Source organism: Miniopterus schreibersii (assembly GCF_964146895.1).
Source record: "Miniopterus schreibersii genome assembly, chromosome: 14".
NCBI classification, from domain to species: domain Eukaryota; kingdom Metazoa; phylum Chordata; class Mammalia; order Chiroptera; family Miniopteridae; genus Miniopterus; species Miniopterus schreibersii.
Genome location: NC_138114.1, coordinates 45,005,570 through 45,025,740, shown reverse-complemented (window position 1 = coordinate 45,025,740; position 20,171 = coordinate 45,005,570). Strand labels below are relative to the sequence as shown.

Genomic DNA, 20,171 nt, shown 5'->3' with positions numbered 1-20,171 from the left:
TTCTTATCATACAGTCCATTCCCCTCCCCCAAGTAAAACAAACCCAGGGAAGGCGTAATTTAGGGGGCAGTTGAAATAGATACTCATTGTTCGTGACAAAGACTTCTCAGCCCACGATCCTATACATATACAACAAAAAGCCAGCACCTCATGTTCACCTGAATGCATTGTCCCAAATTGTAGCCCCAGGCAAGTGATGCAAGTGAATGCCACAGGAATAACAAAATCGAAGCTTAGTCACTGGCTTCCATTTACTTTCCATGGTAGACAGAAGTCTTCAAACTGTCTTACTTGGGAAAGTCAAAAAGAAGCAACTATATAGAGCAACATTTTGACCCAGCCAAGAATAATTTAAAATGAAACCAGAAATAATTTACCTGGGCCACAGAAATGTGAACTTACGTTTTTCCTTAAGTCCCCAGCACCTGAAGTAGCAAGTTCTAATAATGGGCTTCTAAAGGCATGCAGTTGTTCACACTTCTACTTCAAAGAATTTCTCCCACTCAAACACAGCACAATCAAGGATAAAATATTTTTGGAGGCACAGGAAGAGCACAAGAACAAGTAAGTGTATGCTGAGGCCTTGTGTATGACCAAGCCGGAACGCTTCCTGTATAGAAGCAGTGAATGCTGTTCAAGTGCCGCTTACAAAGGACAGTCTAACGTCACACACGCCGCACTGCTAAGTATGGTTGTCTTTATTTTCTTTTTCCTTGTCCAGCCCTATCTAAACAAAATAAAACTACAGGACTGAAATTAACAACCCATTAAAATCAGCAATAAGTTATGAAAATCATAAAGCTTTTTTTTTTTTAAGTAATTATGGGTAGTTAAATTATTTAAAGTATACAAAGTTCAAAGAGCCAGGGGTAAGGTCTCCAACAAGGCTTCCTGGGGCAAGGGGGAGAGGAGAGGGCCAGGGGGTAAACTTGGGGATTTGAAAGACAAAGGGAACACATGACATCAAAGTGCAGGCTAGGAATTTCACTTAAAATAACATTTCTGAAAATATTGATAAGAGCAACAATAGCACCTGCACAGTGGGACTGTGAGGAAGGAGAGAGACTGCCTGTAGGAAAACGGAAGCAAATCTTTACCTTAAAATGAGACAAGTGCAGAACTTAACTATGTTAACTATGATAGTGTGTCTACTATAAATATCAGATGGTTAAAAGCTGGTAAAAGGTAATGATTCTAAAAGAAAACAAAAACAGCATTGACCTTTCTTCTACCTAGCCCAGACCTCATTCATTTTGTGCACTATAAAGAGTGAGGTGTGAGGTGTTTTATCATTATCAAATGCTGCATCAAAATAGATGATTTTTCCCCATGTTTTTCCACTATAAAAGACATCTATGTTTTTTATGGACAAGCTTTAAAAAGATGTCATTTTGGTTTTCAACACATACAAACGGTTATCAAAATCTGAAATAAAAATGCTGCCGTGGCTCAGACCTTGGCCTGCTAATCTGCGTGCACAACTCTTCTGGTCCACGCAGACACAGAGGCATGTGGAGCTTTTTCCTTCTGGCCCCCCAATCCGAACTCAGGCCCTGTGTGGTAGAGGCTGTCATGCATGGACTGCCCCCCCCCCCAATGCTGCCCAAGGATGGCTGTAGAGTTGGCGGTTGGGTGCCCTAGTGCTAACAATGCAGGATAAGGTTAGCTTGCATGGAATCCAACAGAAAGCTGAGCTGCATGATGATCCCTTTCAAAAGGCTTCATGGGAGTCTCTCCTTTTGCAGAGCATGAAATGAGTTGGGTTTTTTTAAATTAAAGAATTCATCATCCACAGGCTTCATGATAAGCTAGCCCAGGCTGAGTTTTAATAGCTCTTTAGCTATCCAAGATTAATGCCTGATTATCATGTCTTACCATTACTATAGATGTGATTTTGTTTTTAGGACCATAAAGCTCAGGAAGGGCACAGAATCCCATCCTTAAATGTGTCTGGTACAATGCACTGTGAGCAAACTAGAAAAAAGAGAGGATGGGATTTCAAATGTCCTATCAATCAAGAAAACTTCACACAAGTTTTCTGCTGCCATTGGAAACTCTGATTTTCAAAAATGAATATTATGAATATTTGTTCTGCTGGGGAGGCTCTGCCCCACTTTTTGCTAAGTATTTGCTTAAATAAAGGTCTTCTGACCCTTTTGTTCAAGTATGATTTTGTTTAGGTTAGTTTTAAAGGAGACTGCATCATGAACCCAATTTAAGAGATTGTTTGGATTGAATTGGCCCAGTGAATATTCTGCCCTGCACTGTTATGTCATGCTGGGTTCTAGGAAGTGAATGAAAGTTTGACACTGGCACTGGAGTAACCCTCATCACTCCCAATACTCTGCAGGCTGCTGTGGTCATCAATGTCACTGATGCTGGTGGTACTGATATTGTCCACTTCTCCATGGGAGAACTCTGTGCTTTCAACATCCACTTCAATCTCCTCTGCCAAAGGGGAAGAAGAAAGAATGTTAGTAATCTAGTATATGGGCACTTTAAAAAAAAAAAACAGAGGAAAAGTGATTACTTTTTATAGTATAAAATAACTGTTAAACAAGCTTATTATGAGTGATGTCTGGAGAACAGAAAGAACCAAAGGTGAAGAGACATGGACATATTTTGCAAAAGGGGATGTCTGGTATACAGTGGTGGTCTCAATTTAGGCAGCAAGTTTACTAAAGCCTTTGACGCCAGTCTGTCTGGACCTCCCACCAAAAGCACTTGGCCTATTTGGGAATTAGTGCTTAATATTAAAAGATCCCAACCCCAAGTGGTTTAACAACATCTGTTTTGCATTAAACTAGAAACTAATTCTCAGTGCTGTTTATTAATCAGAGTTGCTTTAAAGGGGAGAAAAAAGCATAAACAATGTAGGCAAACTAGAAAATTTATCCATCCAGGCCTTTGGTGCTATCATTCTACAGACAGTTCTTTAGACTTCTAGGATTCATCATTAAGACCTTTGACTGACTACTCAGTAACCAAAATAAGCCAGTCAAAAAATAAAAAAATAAACCAGTCATAAAGTAGACTCTATGGGATTTGTCTTCAATTTAATTTTGCATCAAATATAACTTGAAATGAGGGCCTGATGCCTAAAGTCTCTGGATGATAGTAAAGATTACAGTAAAGACATTTCAGTGGTGGCATTTAACTTTACTTCAAAAATCAAACATGATGGAAAAAACCCTAAATATGTATGGCCCAGCTATTGGTAGATATCTTAATTGTTAAATACTACATATATAATTACCAATAATATATAAAAAGCAATACACATTTAAAAAAGTAAAAGGCATTTGAAAAGCTGTTTTCTCCCATAACAGAATGAGCTCAAGGTTCTTCAGTTCTCTTAAAACAAACTCAAAGCCTGATGTTTCGTACTTGGCACTGACTTTAAGGGTTCACACTGATCACAATTGCTTTAGGAAAAGTGGATTCTTGCTGAGCCCAAGAAGACAGAGTAAGTTAGTTCAAAGAGTATAATTTTCAAAAGGGCTTGTTGCTTCAAAAGTTTTAGAGGTCTGTTTTTAAAATGCAGGCAGCTGTCCAAACAAGCTGTACAAATAATCCTATGAATTCATAACTATTTGTTTCATACCCATAATGCTTCACAGGCTATTTAGTGTTTCCCAGTATCATAAAACACTCACCCAACCTCCAATTGGGAAATAAAATGAAGACACCGTATCTAATAAAGCATGCTGAACTCAATCAAAACAAAATCAAATGAGACACTGCTCTAGCCAAATGGACTAGAGATGTTACTAAAAGTTACTGGGAAAGAGGGCTGCCAGATAAGAACAAGGACAATACTAGAGAAGGTTGCTAGCATACTGGGGATACTAAAAAAATGAGAACTATAATGAAGAAGATATACTCTCTCTAAAATTTGGAGCTGGGTAGGTACGAGGAGGAGATAACAGCAGGAAGAGCAGTTAACGCCTGAAGACCTGACAGGTCACAGAGCTCATAAGGAGAAGAAAAAAGACTAGGATCAAGGTCTGCCTCCTAATTCAGGGGTATTTCTGCTATACCTCACTGTCACTCAAATGTAGCATGTCCTAGAGGTTCTTGCTGTTGCCCCTGGTAAACTTGTTCAAAGCTGAGTGCCGCATAAAAATAAACTTTTACATAAGCAAAACAACAAACCCAAGGACTCCCAGTGTGTATTAAAAGGGATCAAAAAACAATTTGAAAGGCTCCTACAGAATATAGGAAATTTGAGTATTAAAAAGAAAAAGAGCCCGACCGGGCATGGCTCAGCGGTTGAGTGTCAACCTAGGATCCAGGCGATCTGGGTTCGATTTCCGGTCAGGGCACATGCCCCGGTTGCGGGCTGCAGCCAATCAATGACTCTCTCATCATTGATGTTTCTATCTATCTATCTCTCCCTCTCCTTTCCTCTCTCTGAAATCAATAAAGATATATTTTTAAAAAAGAAAAAAAAAAAAAGAATGACTGCAATGGATCTGAACACATTCAATACGTGAAAACATGAGTTCATAAGATAATAAAAAAGAAACAGCACAACAAAAAGCCCTATTACCTCTGGAGGTTGCCAAGGCACCAACTTACTCAGAAAATGGATAAGGCAAAACCAAAATAAAAACAAGCACTTATCTCATCTTGATAAGGAAGTGTTTTTTGTTTGTTTGTTTTTAATCCGCACCCGAGGATATTTTTTCCATTGCTTTTTCAGAGAGAGTGGAAGGGGGACACAGAGAGAGAGAGTGAGGGGAAAACATCGACGTGAGAGAGACACACTGATTGGTTGACTCCCGCATGTATCCCGACCAGAGCCGGGGATAAAGACTGCAACCGAGGTACCTGCCCTTGGCCAGAATTGAACCCGAGACCCTTCAGTCCATGGGCAGACACTAACCACTGAGCCAAACTGGTGAGGGTGCAAATGGTTTTCTTTATAGAAGAAAAAGTTAAAAGTAAGAAGAATGAGAGAATTAGGAAATATTTTGTAACACCTCATGAAATAATGATCAGGGCAATAATCAATGATTGCTAAAGCTATTAAAGTGAAAGGTTGGTACATTTACATCTGAACCCACTAACCAATGTTTTCACGAGAGTGGGACAACTAGACATAATACTGATGCACCAGGAAGTGCACAGGACCACCTATGAAGTATTCTTGTCTCAAAAGAACCTGAATTTAACCAATCCTCTAGATCTACCAACCAGTTTATAGGAAATAAGAGGTACTCTTAAATGACACCATGAAGACTGAATTGTCCAAATCTAAAATGTGGGAAATTCTATAAGAAAAATGACCCAGTTTCTACAATAAATGAGTAATTAAAAAACTGGGGAAGGGAAATTTTATTGATTAAAAGTATCTTAAAAGGCACAAACAAATGCAATGTGGACTTTGGATTTTAATTCAAACATAGCAATGGTAAAATGCCATTTTTGAGAAAATCTATCATAACATTGAATAAGATCACCTGATTTTATTAATTTTGTGGGATGTTATAATGGTATAATTATGCTTTTTAAAGTCCTATTTATTTAAGATACACATTGAAGTATTAAGGGAAAGCATTATAACGTTATCTGGGATTTGATTTAAAATATTCCCCAAAAAATGGTGAGGGTGAGGGTGGTGGAGAACAGATGAAATAAGAATGAAAGAATGTTGACAGCAGTTCAAACTGGATGATGGGTACATGAGAGTTCATTATTTTTATTCCACTTTTTGTATATGTTTGAAATTTTCCATAATAAATCAAAACAAGAAACTTTGCAAATTTTTTAGAATCCTCAAGAATCTCGTGAGCTCAATTTTCCCAAATGTAAAGTTTAAAATCACCAGAGTTTACCTCTGGGATCCTTTATTGTGGTGAGAGGCCTGATGTAGTGGGAGCTACAGATGAATAGATCAGTAAAATTCAAATAGTTTTTTTGGGGGTTGACTTTCCTTCTTAAACTCTGCCAAAGACAAATGTTCTGGGACCGATGGGAAGAGAAATGAAGGGAATGGCACTTTAAAATATAGGTATAAAAATTAATATCACTAGTAATAAGACAGATCAACATCATGTATCTTCCTGACACAATAAATTGAGAAGGGCACAATATCACTTGTCTGATATTTCTTCCCCCAAATGCATATAACCTCAATCTAATAATAGGAAAACATCAGACAAACCCAATTTGAGGGACACTATCTATATAAAATAACAAGCCCATATTCTCCAAAGGTGTCATGGTCATGAAAGAAATACTGAAGAACTATCTAATGCAATATGGAATCCTGCACTGGATCCTGTATCATACCAAGGACACTAGTAGGAAAACTGGTGAAATCTGAATAAGGTCTACAGATTAACAGTATTGCATGAATGTTAACTTCCTGGTTTTGATAACTGCATTATATAAAGATGTTAACATTAGGGAAACCTAGGTGAAGGGCATATGAGAACTCTCTAATTTTCTACAGAAAGCTTACAACTTTTCCTCTAACTCTAAAGCTGTTTCAAAGCAGAAAATTAAAAATACACATATAATCAAGAAAAAGAATGCTTCATATGGGCATTAACAGACAATGTTGTGATTGCATAAAATCTAGAATGTTACAGTGTAGGCCAAAGAGTAAAAAAAAGCAAATACGGTGCCTCCCAATCTACCCTCCCCAAATCCAGATATAGGGATTCTTAGTATTTCATTAGGGAAGAAGCACACTGCCTACCTCGCTCCGAATCAGAGCGATCTGAAGAAATAGTTGATCCGATGCTGTCCATTCGTATTCGTTCCATCTCCTGAGGACCCTGCAGCTGTTCCAGTCGCCGCTTTAAAAATCTCTGTTCTCTTTCCAAGTTCTCTAGCTGGTGCTGGCTCTTCCTTTCAGCTTCTTCAAGTTTCTAGAATGATATTTCAGTTTGTGCATAGTCCCAAGTGCAAACAGCAAAACTGATTTTTACCTAACATCTCAAAAGATTTCTTTGGCAGACATGAATATATGTGTACAAGTATGTATGTGTATGTACATATAAAAACATACATAAATACATATTTTTTAACATCAAAAATAGTTCTTCACTGTGTGTGTGTGTGTAATGCCACATTACTAGCACAGTATGGAACTCCCAAAGTCTGTAAAGTTATTTCCATGAAAGAGAAACTTGCTCTGCAGTGCAGTTTGATGGAAAAATACTGAGGGACACGGCTAAATGAAGTTCTCTCCACCAGAGGGCACAACTGCCTGCCTTCTGGGTATCACCAGAGAAATTGCTATTTTCCTAGTATTCCCAGCTCTTCAAATGGCCGTGCTGTCAAAACAATTTGGTTTAGTCAGGTTATGTTGCTCCCTCCCATCAGATTAGCTGATAAGTTTTTAGATTTCTGGAGTCAGTTATTAAGGAGGGCACAGTGAGCTAGTTGATGTACATGAGCAGGAATCACTGCTTCTAATGAAACCAGGACCAAGAGAATCGTGTGCAAATATGAAAGTAAAAATTCTCACCTTGATATGTGCTTTGGCTTTGTTGAGCAAACCAAGTGTTGTGTGCCTGGTGCAGTCTGGTCCTAGCGGAATCAGAACTTTTAAGCGTTCTAAACACAGGCGCAGATGAGCTCGTCTAAAAAAGACAAAAATGTCAAATAAGCACAATCTGAATATTCCACTAGAAACATCTAAAACCTATTTTAAAACAAATAATAATTCACACATTATTCAGCCTATAACCGTGCTGCACCCCACTACTTCCATGCCTGCGAGTGGAGGCATGCCTACTGATTTTCCGTCTGCCATTTCTGCTGTACTCTACAGCTACCAGTCACTTCAAATTATTATCCTCAGTGGTGATCTCTGTCAGAGATGATTTAATTTTAACCCATCCCATAAACTATCTCAACTGTATCAATGTGAAAGTAGGTAAGTGTACTAGGGCAATTGTATTTGACTCTGAATGCCTAAAACTGCAGCCTAGAATAGGGGTTTTCAGCTGGGGTACCCCAAGGAGGTACAAAATGCTCAAGATTTCCAATATCCTCTCTTACCTTTTACACACATGCACACACAGTCTTCCCACAGTGTTACATGTTGTTATGTATCAGTTTGAACCATATGAAATTTCTGATAATTCAACCATTTCTTACTTATAAAGGCAACTTCATGTGATCCAACCCAATAAAAACAGCAAAATTCTGTGACCAGCTAGGATAGGATTAGGCAAAATACATGGCTCTGTGGTCAATTCTAGTCACTGAAACCACGACCTATAAAACAGCCCCTCACTTCCTAATATCTAAATGTACCAGCTCATTAGTTTTTCATTTTTATTTCTGTCTCTCTTCCTCTCCTCTTTCTTACTACCCACCTGCAATTTTCTACATATGGGAAAAAGCCAAGTGAAAAATTCTTTACTAAAAGTCACTGCATTCTTTAGTTCATCTATCCTGTGGGCAAGTTGGGGGAAATTTCTCCTGGAAATGCTAGCAGACAGCCTTATGAATTTACCTTCCCTGTACCCTAAAGGAACTATGATCACCATGATGAGAGATACGGGTACATAATTCCACCCTAAAACATTACTAGTTCACATCTTTGGTCCTATGTTTCATAAGGTATAATGTAATTCTGCAGTTAATAATATATCTGAAAAGAAAATTCATAGATGTGTTCATAGTTTACCCCATCCCTTAAAGAGCTATATAACTGAACATTTAGCAACTGTCTCAACTGTACCAGGAACAAAACACATCTCTCATTTTCTCCTCAAAGAGGACCAAAATGGTTTTATTAGCTTACTTACCCAACTATGCTTTCTCTGTCTTAATATACATGAAATAATGTCAAGTGAAATTCCAAATGCTAGCAATCTGAAAGGGGTAGGCAAGCAAGGATGATTCAAGATAGGTCAGAGACTTACTTGGCTGATGAATTAAGATTCTTCCGGTATTCACTAGCCCAGCTATAAAAGTCTGTTAGTGTTTCCATTCCAAACCTCTCTCCTGAATTTAATAACTCATATCTAATCATTAGCTTCAGGCTGAAACCTGACATACCTGATGTGGATAAAGGACCTTTTTTATTTTCCCTAAACCAATGGATTCCCCTTAATGTGATTTAATAATTAAAAAGTCACTCTCCTCCCCTGCTGTGCTACCCCAAATCATAGACCCTTTGGCAAAATTTTCATTTTTAACTGAAAAACCTCATAGGTGAGGTTTCTCATATGACCATGGAGTGCTCTTGCTGAGCAGACTAAAAACAAAACAAAATCCACACTAAATAATGCCTTTAAACTCATTAGGATTATTATAGCATATGCCTAACAACTGCACTCATCTGATATGACTGGAGGTTGGAGAGACTGGTGGCTCTCTTACTTATAATTAGAGGCTCCCAAGGGGGCTCTGAATTAAATCACGTAAAAAAGTTAACAAAGCAACTAACTAGTCAGGTTACCAATTAAGTATGTTGCTACAAGAATAACTTGTCGATTTTGTTTAAATTACTTTTAAACAAGAAATTCACTGTATATATAGGAAATATCTTTAAGAAACTTCAGAATGATTTCTTTATATCAAGGAAAAAATGGGTGGGTCAATTTTCTATTTTGTGAGACATAAGTAAAAGTCATATTAAAATCTGGGCAGAAATCCACTAACAATATTAAGATGTTTATGTTTTCTCTCTCTTTTGATCATTCAGTTGTATATTTATTACGTGGCTTTTGTGTACTTAGCAATGATCCAGACACTTGAGTGGGAGAAGTAAAAAAAAGAAATGTCAACTTTAAGAGTGTATAATCTAGACTACAGAACAAAACATATTGTTTTGTTTCATTTGGTTCATAATGAAATGAGTCATACAGATAGCAAGGGCAACAAAACCTGAATAAAAGGAGAGATTGTAATTGGAGGAGGTAGACTTACAAAAGGTTGAAATTCGACTTTGGACTTCAGGGATATTGAATTTGTCTATGAAAAAGTAGGGATTTTCCAGGTAATTAAAAGAAGAGTCCAGGACACAAGTTCATATATTGGGATCAAATTTAATCCTAAAATTAAAAATACCTTAAGTTTTTTTTTCACTTAAGGGAAAAACAACTGAGTTGGAATTCTATTTTTTAAAAAAGTATGCACGAAGCCCAGGAGTCTGGTGATCTGCAACAGTGCAGTCAAATCAGGAGATGCACAGGCCAAGGGAGTCAAGGGGTAAGTAATGCCTAAATGAACAGGGAAGGCTCACTGTCCTCTAAAATACTTGTTATCAGCCACTATTGAACATTTCTTCAGTCAAATAATTATAAGTGAGCTCCAAGATACAGCTTGCACCAAGAAAACTGATATCCTGAGATATCAGTCTCACCAAGACCAAATGATGCCATATTCTACGTTTCATAAATACAGTCCTCCAAGACAGATACTAGTATAAAAGATGAGTGGTGAGCCATGTCCTCTGCTCTCCTGCGTAATAAGTGTATCTGTGGGAGCCAAACGTCATTTCTTACAGTTTTTGTACTTGTAACTGAATAGGCATTTGGAGAGTAGAATGACAAAGGGTTAACGGCAGTTGAAGGCTAGCAGCCAACCAAGGGGGAGCCACACTTTTCAAAGCTGCCACCCTAATATTGCACAGAGTTTTCCACATGTGCTTACATGCCACATTTAGGTGAGCCCTTCCAAGAGCAATGGACACCCTGTGACTGGTAAGCTGTATGGCAGAATTCCTCCCTTACAATGGTGCTGTGCTCCTCACCACCCTTTCTCCCAGTCGCCCTGCTGGTAACCAGATTGCAAGCTTAACCACCAACGACCTAGAAAGGCATATCTTTTGATGCCATCTGGTCCTTTCTTTTCTTGCCTTCATGCTCATGTGACTGGTGGCTCAGGAGCCTCCTGCATGTGGCGGACAAATCATGGGCTGTAAGATACTGGAGGAAGAAAAGAGGTCAAGAGACAGAAGAAAAAGGCTTGGGTTGATTTGAAAATCCTTACGCACTGAGAAAAAAATTGCAAGTATCATAAAGACGATGTTTTTCAAATCTCCAAGGAGTGGAAGAGCTGACAGACGACAAGGATTCCTAACAGGCACAATCCTGCACCTTTAATTAAAGAAAGGTAAGAAGGCTGGGGACAGTTAAGGCTGCTGTCCTGGCTATTCTGATGAACACTAGACTCGCAACCAACAGAAAAAAACCAACACTGTAACATCTATGGAACTAGACTTGATCAAAAATGAGAAAAAGACTTAGCTCCCCACTTGCACTTACTTAACTTTTCACAACACATGGAGAGCGCAATAAAAACCATAAAATATTTCCTAATTTAACGTGAGTGACTGTAAAGTAAATTTAGGATTAGACACTGCAGCAGACGTGCCCTATGGAAAAAAAACTGAAGTTTCCTTGCTGAGAGAGAGGGGACAAGAGAATGGAGAGATACCAAAGTACTTTTATTTTCAAAGATACTTTGAGGTCTATTTTAAAATGAGATTTAAAAGTGGGTTTTACCCAGGGGAAGAGGCACGTCCCAGTGACTAAACCTGTTAGAGAGAAGGTCCTATCAAAATTACCCACACCTTCAGAAAGGGCAAGCCCCTTGTGGGAAAAGGAACAATTAGACTCTGTTTAGCTTTTATTTTGGTAGATTGGGATCATTTTTCTCCGAAGGAACCAATGCTGCTTTTGATTTCAAACCTTGCAAACTTTACTGCAAAACTGAAATATCACAGAACGTGAGGGGAAATGATCTTGCTATTAAATGGCCCCTCTTAGTAGCTGTGCTATTTTAAAGCATAGGTATATTAACAACAAGAAGCACACAGTGTTGAAGGAGAAGAAAGAATTCCCTTTCAGGAAAAAAACTGCAAGTATCATACGATGATGTTTTTCAAGTTGTCTCTGGAAACTCTAATCCCTCTGCCCAACAATAAGAAATTTAACGCGCCTGCCCAGCCTTACAAACCATCCACTGGCTAATGCCCTTGAAGGCACGGTCCTTCATTGGAACTTGTCTTTCATTCCTCCACTACAGGATACCAAGACTTTGCCAAGTAACTAAATCAAAATGGAAAACAAGTCAAGTGATAGGGACAGTACTTGCATTTTCCTCTCTGCTGAATGTTACGCAACGGGCTTTGAGTTCTCCCTCGAGCCACATTCTTCGAAGCTGCAGTGGCTCGTGGCCAGGTTTCCCAACTTGCTCCACAACACTTTTGCACGTGACATCAGCTAGATGCTTATCCTACACATTTTATATGCCAACGTTTCTCTAAAGTTGAATGTGTTGCGAATCTTCTGAAAAGCTCCGAAATTTCAAAAAGAAACAAAGCAAAACAAGAAACCCTGCCCGCCTCCTTTTCTTATGAAAAATGACATTAAACATGGACCCAGAGAGCAAGCACCTTCATGCCACTAATGAATTTTATTTACAAAAACAAACATGATCATATCCTACCATTCAGTTTATTCTGTTTGTAAAATAAGAACGCTTAGACAAGCAGTTCCCATAAAATGGCATATGATAATTATGTTTCACTTAAAACCTATATATGTTATCTCCTTCACACAAAAATAAATGGACTCTCAACTCCCAGTAGTAACCTGGTAAATGGCATTTCCCTAGAGCTAGGCCTGACTGTGGTGTCATGGGGTTTCACAACAACAAAATAAAAACTCAGGAGAACAGCTGGGACCCTCCTCTCAGTTTTCACAGACGCTTTCATCAATATTCCTCTTAATTCAACTGGTATCTTGTAAAATAACCAGATAGGAATATCAGCAAGTGTTATAATGAAGTTTCAAATTATATAATTTATACACACACACACACAAATTATTCTACAGTCACATTACCCACCTAAGCACTAAAGGGTTCCTTTATATACAAATAAGAAATAAGATCAGTAAGGCAGAGATACCTGTTATTCACTCTTGGAAGACTTTTAAAAACCACCTTCTCCTAATAAAATCTAAGTAGTTCTTCGGGTAGGAAGCCAGAGAATATTGAAAGCCCGAAGGTTAAATACAATGTGCCTTCTAGAAGTCATAGTTTTCCTCAAAGATTTGGAACGGAAACACTTTTCTATAAAAACAAGCAAAGACAATGCAAAGTATACTTTTAAGATGAAAGAAAGACTTCATATAAATCTCGTTCTTTCACACTGCATCCCAGGACCTACAAGAATCCATGTTCCAACTACTAGAGCATATTACTCAGATCACTATCACAGCTTTGGATCTCAGAACATCATTTCTGAATCACGGCTGGGATTATGTCTTTCAAAGATTTAGAGAGGGAGGAAGAGTGGAAGGGGAAAGGGAAGGCGGAGAGGAGAGTGGAGAGATGAGAGTACTCAATACATTAATGACGACAAAATAGTGGCATTCTTTTTCAAACTACACAGATTCCACATAGGCTGAAATTTATTTGGTCTTCACATCTCAGAGATACGAAGGGGATGAAACTGCTACTCAGGCAACAACAGTGATCATCAGCAAACAATGAGCTCCACCCTATTATGTCACTGAACTAGATGTAAAGATTTTTAAAAGATGCCGGTAGTAATCTTTATCCATTTGAAGACGCTATAATTTAGCTACCTTTCCAGCCCCACTTCCCTCTTGAAAACCTCTTCCACAAACTAAACGTTTGTGCTTTCATATGTACCGATTTCTCTACCTGGAATGCCTTCCTCTCCACTGTCCAACTAGTGGGCATCTAACTCATCTGTCAGCCCAAAGCCCAACTATTGTTTCTCCCATGAGGCCTTCCTTGCCATACCCCTTCCTCAGATGATTCATACCTGATTTGCACACCAATCACACTATATTTTAATTATCTTCTAGGTAAGACTGAATCCATACTTTTAGTCATTTCAGGTCTTCAAATACCAAACAAAAAAGCTGGCCCACAGTGGGAAAGATATAACAATCTCTAGTGGGTGTATCTGGGACTCTAACTCACCACGGTTGAGGTAACAATACTGGGGTCTCTAAGCAGAATAATCAGATGCCAGGCCAACATTCATCAGAGATCTGCTTATGGATGCCAGAACTCTACACTGGGGTTTTTTGTGTGCAAGTGAGGTCACCACCAAAGATGACTACATGTAGAATAACCAACGATCTCCAACTTAACTCTTGATTAGATCTGACGTCTCCTTTAACAGTGAAGCACAGGGTTAAGAGTTGCAGGCACTACAACAGAGTGACTTACCAAAGGATTTACAGTGATGGGAGCTAGGGCAACAATGCCCAAGGAAACTAAAAAACAACTTTTTTAAATTCAATTTTCTGGCACCTATTTTGACTTTTAGACTTTATTAACATCAGGCTTCCTAGCAAACAGAAAATCTGACTGATTTAAGTTTGGCCTCTGTTCTATCTGTTGTTCAACAAGTAGCGATAACAAGTATAATAGTACCAAGAAGAAAATAGAAAAGAAACAGCTAAGAAAACCCAGGCAGGAAAGGGAAAAGTCTAAAAAGAAGTAGTCCACAGTGCACAGGGGGGGGGGGAAATTAAATGAACAGTTTTTATCCCATCTGGTAATATGAGAAATTAGTGTTTGCACAGTTTTACAAGATCCCAGGACTGCTGATCAGATGAAACCTACAATGCAGAACACATAAACAAATTATTTTTTCACTGTCATGCATTCATCTCTAAGGAAGACTTGACTTTTGACAGCCTCATTTGAAAAAAATAATTAAAATCTGGTTCCAGAGGCATATATTCTTCACTGAAACCCCCACAAGAAGCCCTGTCTCCAAAGTGATTTAACAGAAATTGCTTACTTGACGTCCACTCTGAGCTAAATTTAGATTCCATGCGTATATCTCATCCTCTCTACGTTTATGAGGATTTGGTTTTTAAAAACAAAACAAAACACAACAACAACAAAAACTTATTCATTCTCCATATTTCTTCTTTGGTCACACAAGAACTTTCTGTATTCCAAGTTTCAAAGTCTGGGAAATAGGGCTGCATCACTGGAGAAAACAGTGGCAATTTGTTCTAAATACAAAATAGCTTATTTTCCTTTGGCAACTCTCCAGGGGTTTCGGTGGAGGGAAAGGATACTCTTCTCTAGAGAGATCAGGAGAGATCAGGCTCTGAACCTGGCCTACTGTCAAAACTTAGCTGAGGGTGGAAGAGACATTTTAAAAATTATTTACCTTCCACATCAATTTGGAAATTGATTAAAGGCTTTTTGCATTTGTAACAGTTTTTCTACTCTTCAGCCTTTTGTTGGTGTTCATCCCTACTCTGGCAGCCCCCATTGGCTGATTTAATGGTACCAAGGGGCTGAGAAGTGTTGCTGTCCAAAAGAAAAAGCATTCTCACAGGGACTGGGAAGGCAATGAGCAATCACAACAGTAGCTACTTGTTAATTTTCTATTTGAAACACAGTGATGTCAATAGTATTGTACCCTGCCAGCCACCATGGGGTAAAGTACATTTTGAAACCAAAACAAACTTCCTACGTGCTGGCAAGTCAGATCTGAGACACAGTGATAACGTTCTGTAAGACACTGCCCTAGTTTCATACGCAAAATGCACATAACAAGCATTAGTCTACTCTTCTACAAAGTTTAACTCTCACAGCCCATTCCTACCCACAGCCCAGTGAAGCTATTTTGTAATGTCAAATTATAGTCAAGAATGGCCGAGGGAAATGAAAAAATGTTGTTACTGATCTCTAATAAAATGGTGAGCCTACATAGCACAAATAGCACACTAAAAGAATGCTCTGTGATGTAAATGTTCATTTAGAAGCATAAAATGAAAATAGCACAATGCCTTTAAAAAACAGCCCTGCTAATACAATGGTTAGTATAATGGTTCATTTTAAGGGGGTATAGCCTCTTAGAAGGAAAGACACGTTTTATTAAATGGAACAGGAACACTCTGGCCTAAGAATTAATGCATCCCTGGAAGATGAATATTCACAATTTGTACTGAGTATGAGTAACCTGAAATAGGGAGCTAAATGATTAAAAGTGGTGACCACACTTACTACTGGCAGACAGCAAATGGTTTGGCATTGCTGGGTATCTGCCAATTCAGTCAAGCCAGCCAAAGGATTATTTTTAAAGTCCCATTTTAGCACAATTTCCCCAAAATCAAAATACAGGGAGTTTTATTTTTATTTTGTTTTGGGGTTTTTCGGGGCGGGGGGTGTTATAAAATTTGGGGCAGGAAAAGGTAACAAGGAGCAATTGTTGGCCAATCTGTAATTAATCCATTGGGCATTTGGAACCTCTGGAAAAATAGGGTTCATAGAATTTTAAACATCACAGTTATGACAATAACAGAAAATTAATGCTTTGGTACTCTTTTTATTTCAAAGTTACTTAACTCTTCTGATCTTTCTCTTTCATTATACTATATCACATTTTTTTTCTGACCACAAAGGGCCCAACTGAAGAGTAGTTTTTGAGAGTTACTTTTGGAGGCAGCCTCGCATAACACCTGGCATCAATCCTGGGCATGCTCTCCTCTGATAAAGCAAAAAAAAATTTCAGTATTGTATTTGGACACTGACAGATGAGCATTTTTAGGCAGGTAGAAAGTGAACATGCCTTGAGAACTACTTTATTTTTTAAAACCCTTCTGAAAAGGAAAGAGTAGTCAATGGATTAGCGACAAATGCAATAGTCTCCTAAAAGGGAAACTCTTACCAGTAAAAAACTGGGTTCAAATTATGACTGGGTTGCACCACTATACTTTTTGACTTGTTTCTATTTATATGGTCTAAGTTTTAGTTTGATTTTCCTTTGGATCAGCCCAGGAAAAAAATTAAATAAGAGAAGAATCAGAGATCTAATATTTATTTTGTGTGATTCCAACCTCAACTCAATACCATTATAGTTTTCTGTCCAAAAAGGACTGTTATACAGGCACCATTACACTCTGATTCCAGGGGAACAGCCCTGAAAAATCTATCTTGTTCTGTAGCTTTGAGAAGAAGGAAAAGCCAGGATGAGGGAACATGTTCCATTTTGTTACCACTACCAGTCAAAATCCTGGCTGTTTATTAGGGCACGTTGTGTGGTTCTTTTGCCTAAATATCACTATATCCCAACAAGAACATTCAAACTGGTGCTCCAACCAAAAAGAAGGTGGTAGAGTTTGGAGGATAAGTTTGCCCAACTTGGCTACATCTTCTTTCAGATTTTAAGAGATATTACAGGATGAAAGCCCTAAAACATATCCAGGATTACCAACATCTCTCATCTCAGGGAACAAAAGATACATGAAGGGTCCTTTAAAATGATGAAAAATAAGACCCAAGATGTATTCGGTATTTTCTTTTAAACACACCAATATCTCCTGAACATTCAAGCCAGCAAATAACAGTTCATGTTTCCTCCGCATCCGACCCAATACATGCAGCAGTAAATTCCAACTGCTTCCAAGGGAGCTCTCAGAGCCCAGTATCACCAAATTGCTCTTTTCTAAGCCTCCTCCATTACAAAAATAGCAGTCTTGCAAAGTTGTTCGGCTCTATCTAATTTGTGTTATGTTTACAAATGTTTTAACTGCAAAGATGAAATTTCCAATTGAAAAAGATCCTTATTTAGAAGAGACTGGATTTTTTTTTTTTTATAGTTATGCCAAATACAAGCTGTTCTATAATTTGTGAATCAGGCTGGAATAAAGTGAACCAAAAAAGAAAAAACCATACAGACGTTACAACCCTAGAGAAAAATGCCATAATTGGTCACACCAATGACCCAAACGCCAGAGTATGTTTTTGTCAGGGACACCAACAGATGGCCCGGGAAAACTATGAAGGTTGCCCTCCACGACGACACATGTGTATTACAAAAACATACTCCTAATACCTTTGTAATAAAGCATGATAGCAATATTTTATCAAAGAACTGATCTTAACTGCTCTGATTTTATTTTAATTTTTTAATTAGGGTAAGTAGTGCCTATGTAGTTAACACTCACTGTGTGAAGTAGGACTGTCCTCTTCTATTTGAATCCAAAAATTCTTCCTTCGAGCTTCAAGGGAGTATACGCCCTAATTCTAGTCATTATAACTTTGATGAAAAAAATCTTAGTGTACTCTTTCTTAATTTCCAGATTTCTCCCTTGTTCTAATTTAGCTATTGCACTTCCAGATGAACTCATATTTTTCTCATTTAATTTTAGATTATTTTAAAGGGTCACCCTTGTTCTAATTACTTTTGGATAAAGGTATTAAAAAATAAAGAATTCTATGAAAAACAGATTTTTTTTTTTAATGGCATAAAATCCTTTATCAACCTCTCGTATCAGTTTTTAGGCAAACTTAAAAGAGACAGGTTAGGTATGTTGAAAATTTTAAAAGTCAATAATCTAAGGTTGATGTACCAGAGCAGGCAGAAAGTTTATAAAGGCACAGAACTTCCCACAGAAACATCTTGGTTGGGGTTCTCTATTAAAGAGTAAACTGAGAAGCACTCAGATGAAATATAAGTTACAAAGGTAAATACATGGTCACAAAAGTTACTAAGCTCTTCATCACACAGGGCTTACTAGAATAAAATGAACATCTTCAACAGTACTCCAAACCAAAATGACACCTAAGAGATTCTGGAGAGATACAGAAACTGGGCTTTTCATTAGCCTTATTTACCCAAAGCTATAGCAGATTTATCTGTCCCAGTTGAAGCTTTTGGTTGTTTTCACAAGACACCTGGGCATTCACCAATATTGCCACTACAAAAGGGGGAGAACTGTAATAGACCCTTCTTCACAGGGAAATGATACTGTATGTCAGTTATCATCAAGGACATACCAGGAGAGCAATCCTACATTAAGAGTAAGAAAGTTTTATCACATTCTCTAAATGGAGTCCCAGGCCCATGTCTATCTTATCCAGGCTGAATAGCTGTAAGTTTACTTTCACCCCAGAATACGTGACAAACTGTACTTGAATGATTAAGACAGAGCAAAAAAAGCTTCAGGTGCAGCATTTCCCCTGAAAGCCCTTTCAACCATACTAAAAACCAATTTTGGCAAACTCCTAGAGAGGAGCATGCAAGTCACAGGAATAATCACTCATAACTAGGTTGTTCATACTAACTTCAGCCCATGATAACGCCCTGATATGAGTTTACCTCAACTCTCATCTGGAACACACACACTTAACACTTCATTACACATATTGCTTATAGGGGCTTTATAATAATCTTTTGTATTCTACCTACTTAGACTACTCATCCTCAAAAGCAGGGCCTAGGACTACTTTTACCCTGTCCCCAGCACCTAGCACACAATCAGTGCCCAGTAAGTGCTTGTCAGTTGATTTGCAGTTATCATTAGGAGTCCTTTGTCAGTGCCAGGAACTAATAAGCTACTTCACATGAACTACCACTACCACCAAAGATTTTAAATAAGAAAGCACGGTCTTGCAGTTAATGGTATATAAGACAGTTAAAGACATTTGCATGGACAACTAACCATTACCCACTGCTTGTAAGTCATCCTAGATTTATTTTCAATGGAAGTTTAAAACGTTGAAAACCCTAAATTTTCAGTATCAAGGAAGTCTGAAACAAGCCCTAAACGTAAAATTTCAACGTATTTCCTAGTTATCACATGAAAAAGTGCTAAGGGTGGGGAACAGGACAGAGCTAGAGGGAGGCATCAAACTGCACTTTAATGGAAATAGTAAAACTGCTGCTAAGAGAGAACAATTCTTAGCCATTGCTTATTCCTAACCACTGTCTGTTGCACCTGTACGCTAGCATCTAACTGCTCTGTACTGAAATACTCAAAGCTCTATCACAAATATTGAGAAACCTCTAATTAACTTTCACTTGCCAAGAAAGATAGGGCCATTTTGCAAACTGAAGCCGCCAAGTTCAAACATGTGCTTGAGCTCCAGCTTTGCTATGTCTAAACTAAGAAATCTAGATAGATGTAGAATATAGTTCTTTATATTGTTTCTTAAAACGCTTCTCCACTGAGAACCACCAACTGAAAAAAAAAATTTTTTTAATTAAAACACTAAACCAGAAAATGCCCTAAAGCTAATGTTTAAAAATTCATTTTTTTTCCTATTTCATTCAAATGACTATTACCAAAACTCAGCACTGTTGAATACAATTTTAAAATAAAAAGAATTTTACTGTAGCAAATTCTAAGGCCAATTAAACATTTATAAAATGACAGGCAAGTGCCTATTAACTTTATCACAAG

The 20,171-nt window shown here is 38.0% G+C and overlaps 1 protein-coding gene across 4 annotated transcripts in view; it reads right to left on the bottom strand.

Moving 5' to 3' along the window:
• Positions 1-677: 677 nt before the first annotated feature.
• The window catches only part of MXI1 (MAX interactor 1, dimerization protein), a 65,218-nt gene continuing 45,724 nt past the window's right edge, over positions 678-20,171 (bottom strand). For all 4 annotated transcript variants that reach the window (XM_081158901.1, XM_081158904.1, XM_081158903.1 and 1 more), the window contains exons 4-6: positions 7,484-7,598; positions 6,710-6,881; positions 678-2,448 (exon numbers count right to left, since the gene is read on the bottom strand). In XM_081158901.1, coding sequence (XP_081015027.1) covers positions 2,285-2,448; positions 6,710-6,881; positions 7,484-7,598 — 451 coding nt within the window. In that variant the 3' untranslated portion in view covers positions 678-2,284. The remainder of the gene's footprint in view (positions 2,449-6,709; positions 6,882-7,483; positions 7,599-20,171) is intronic.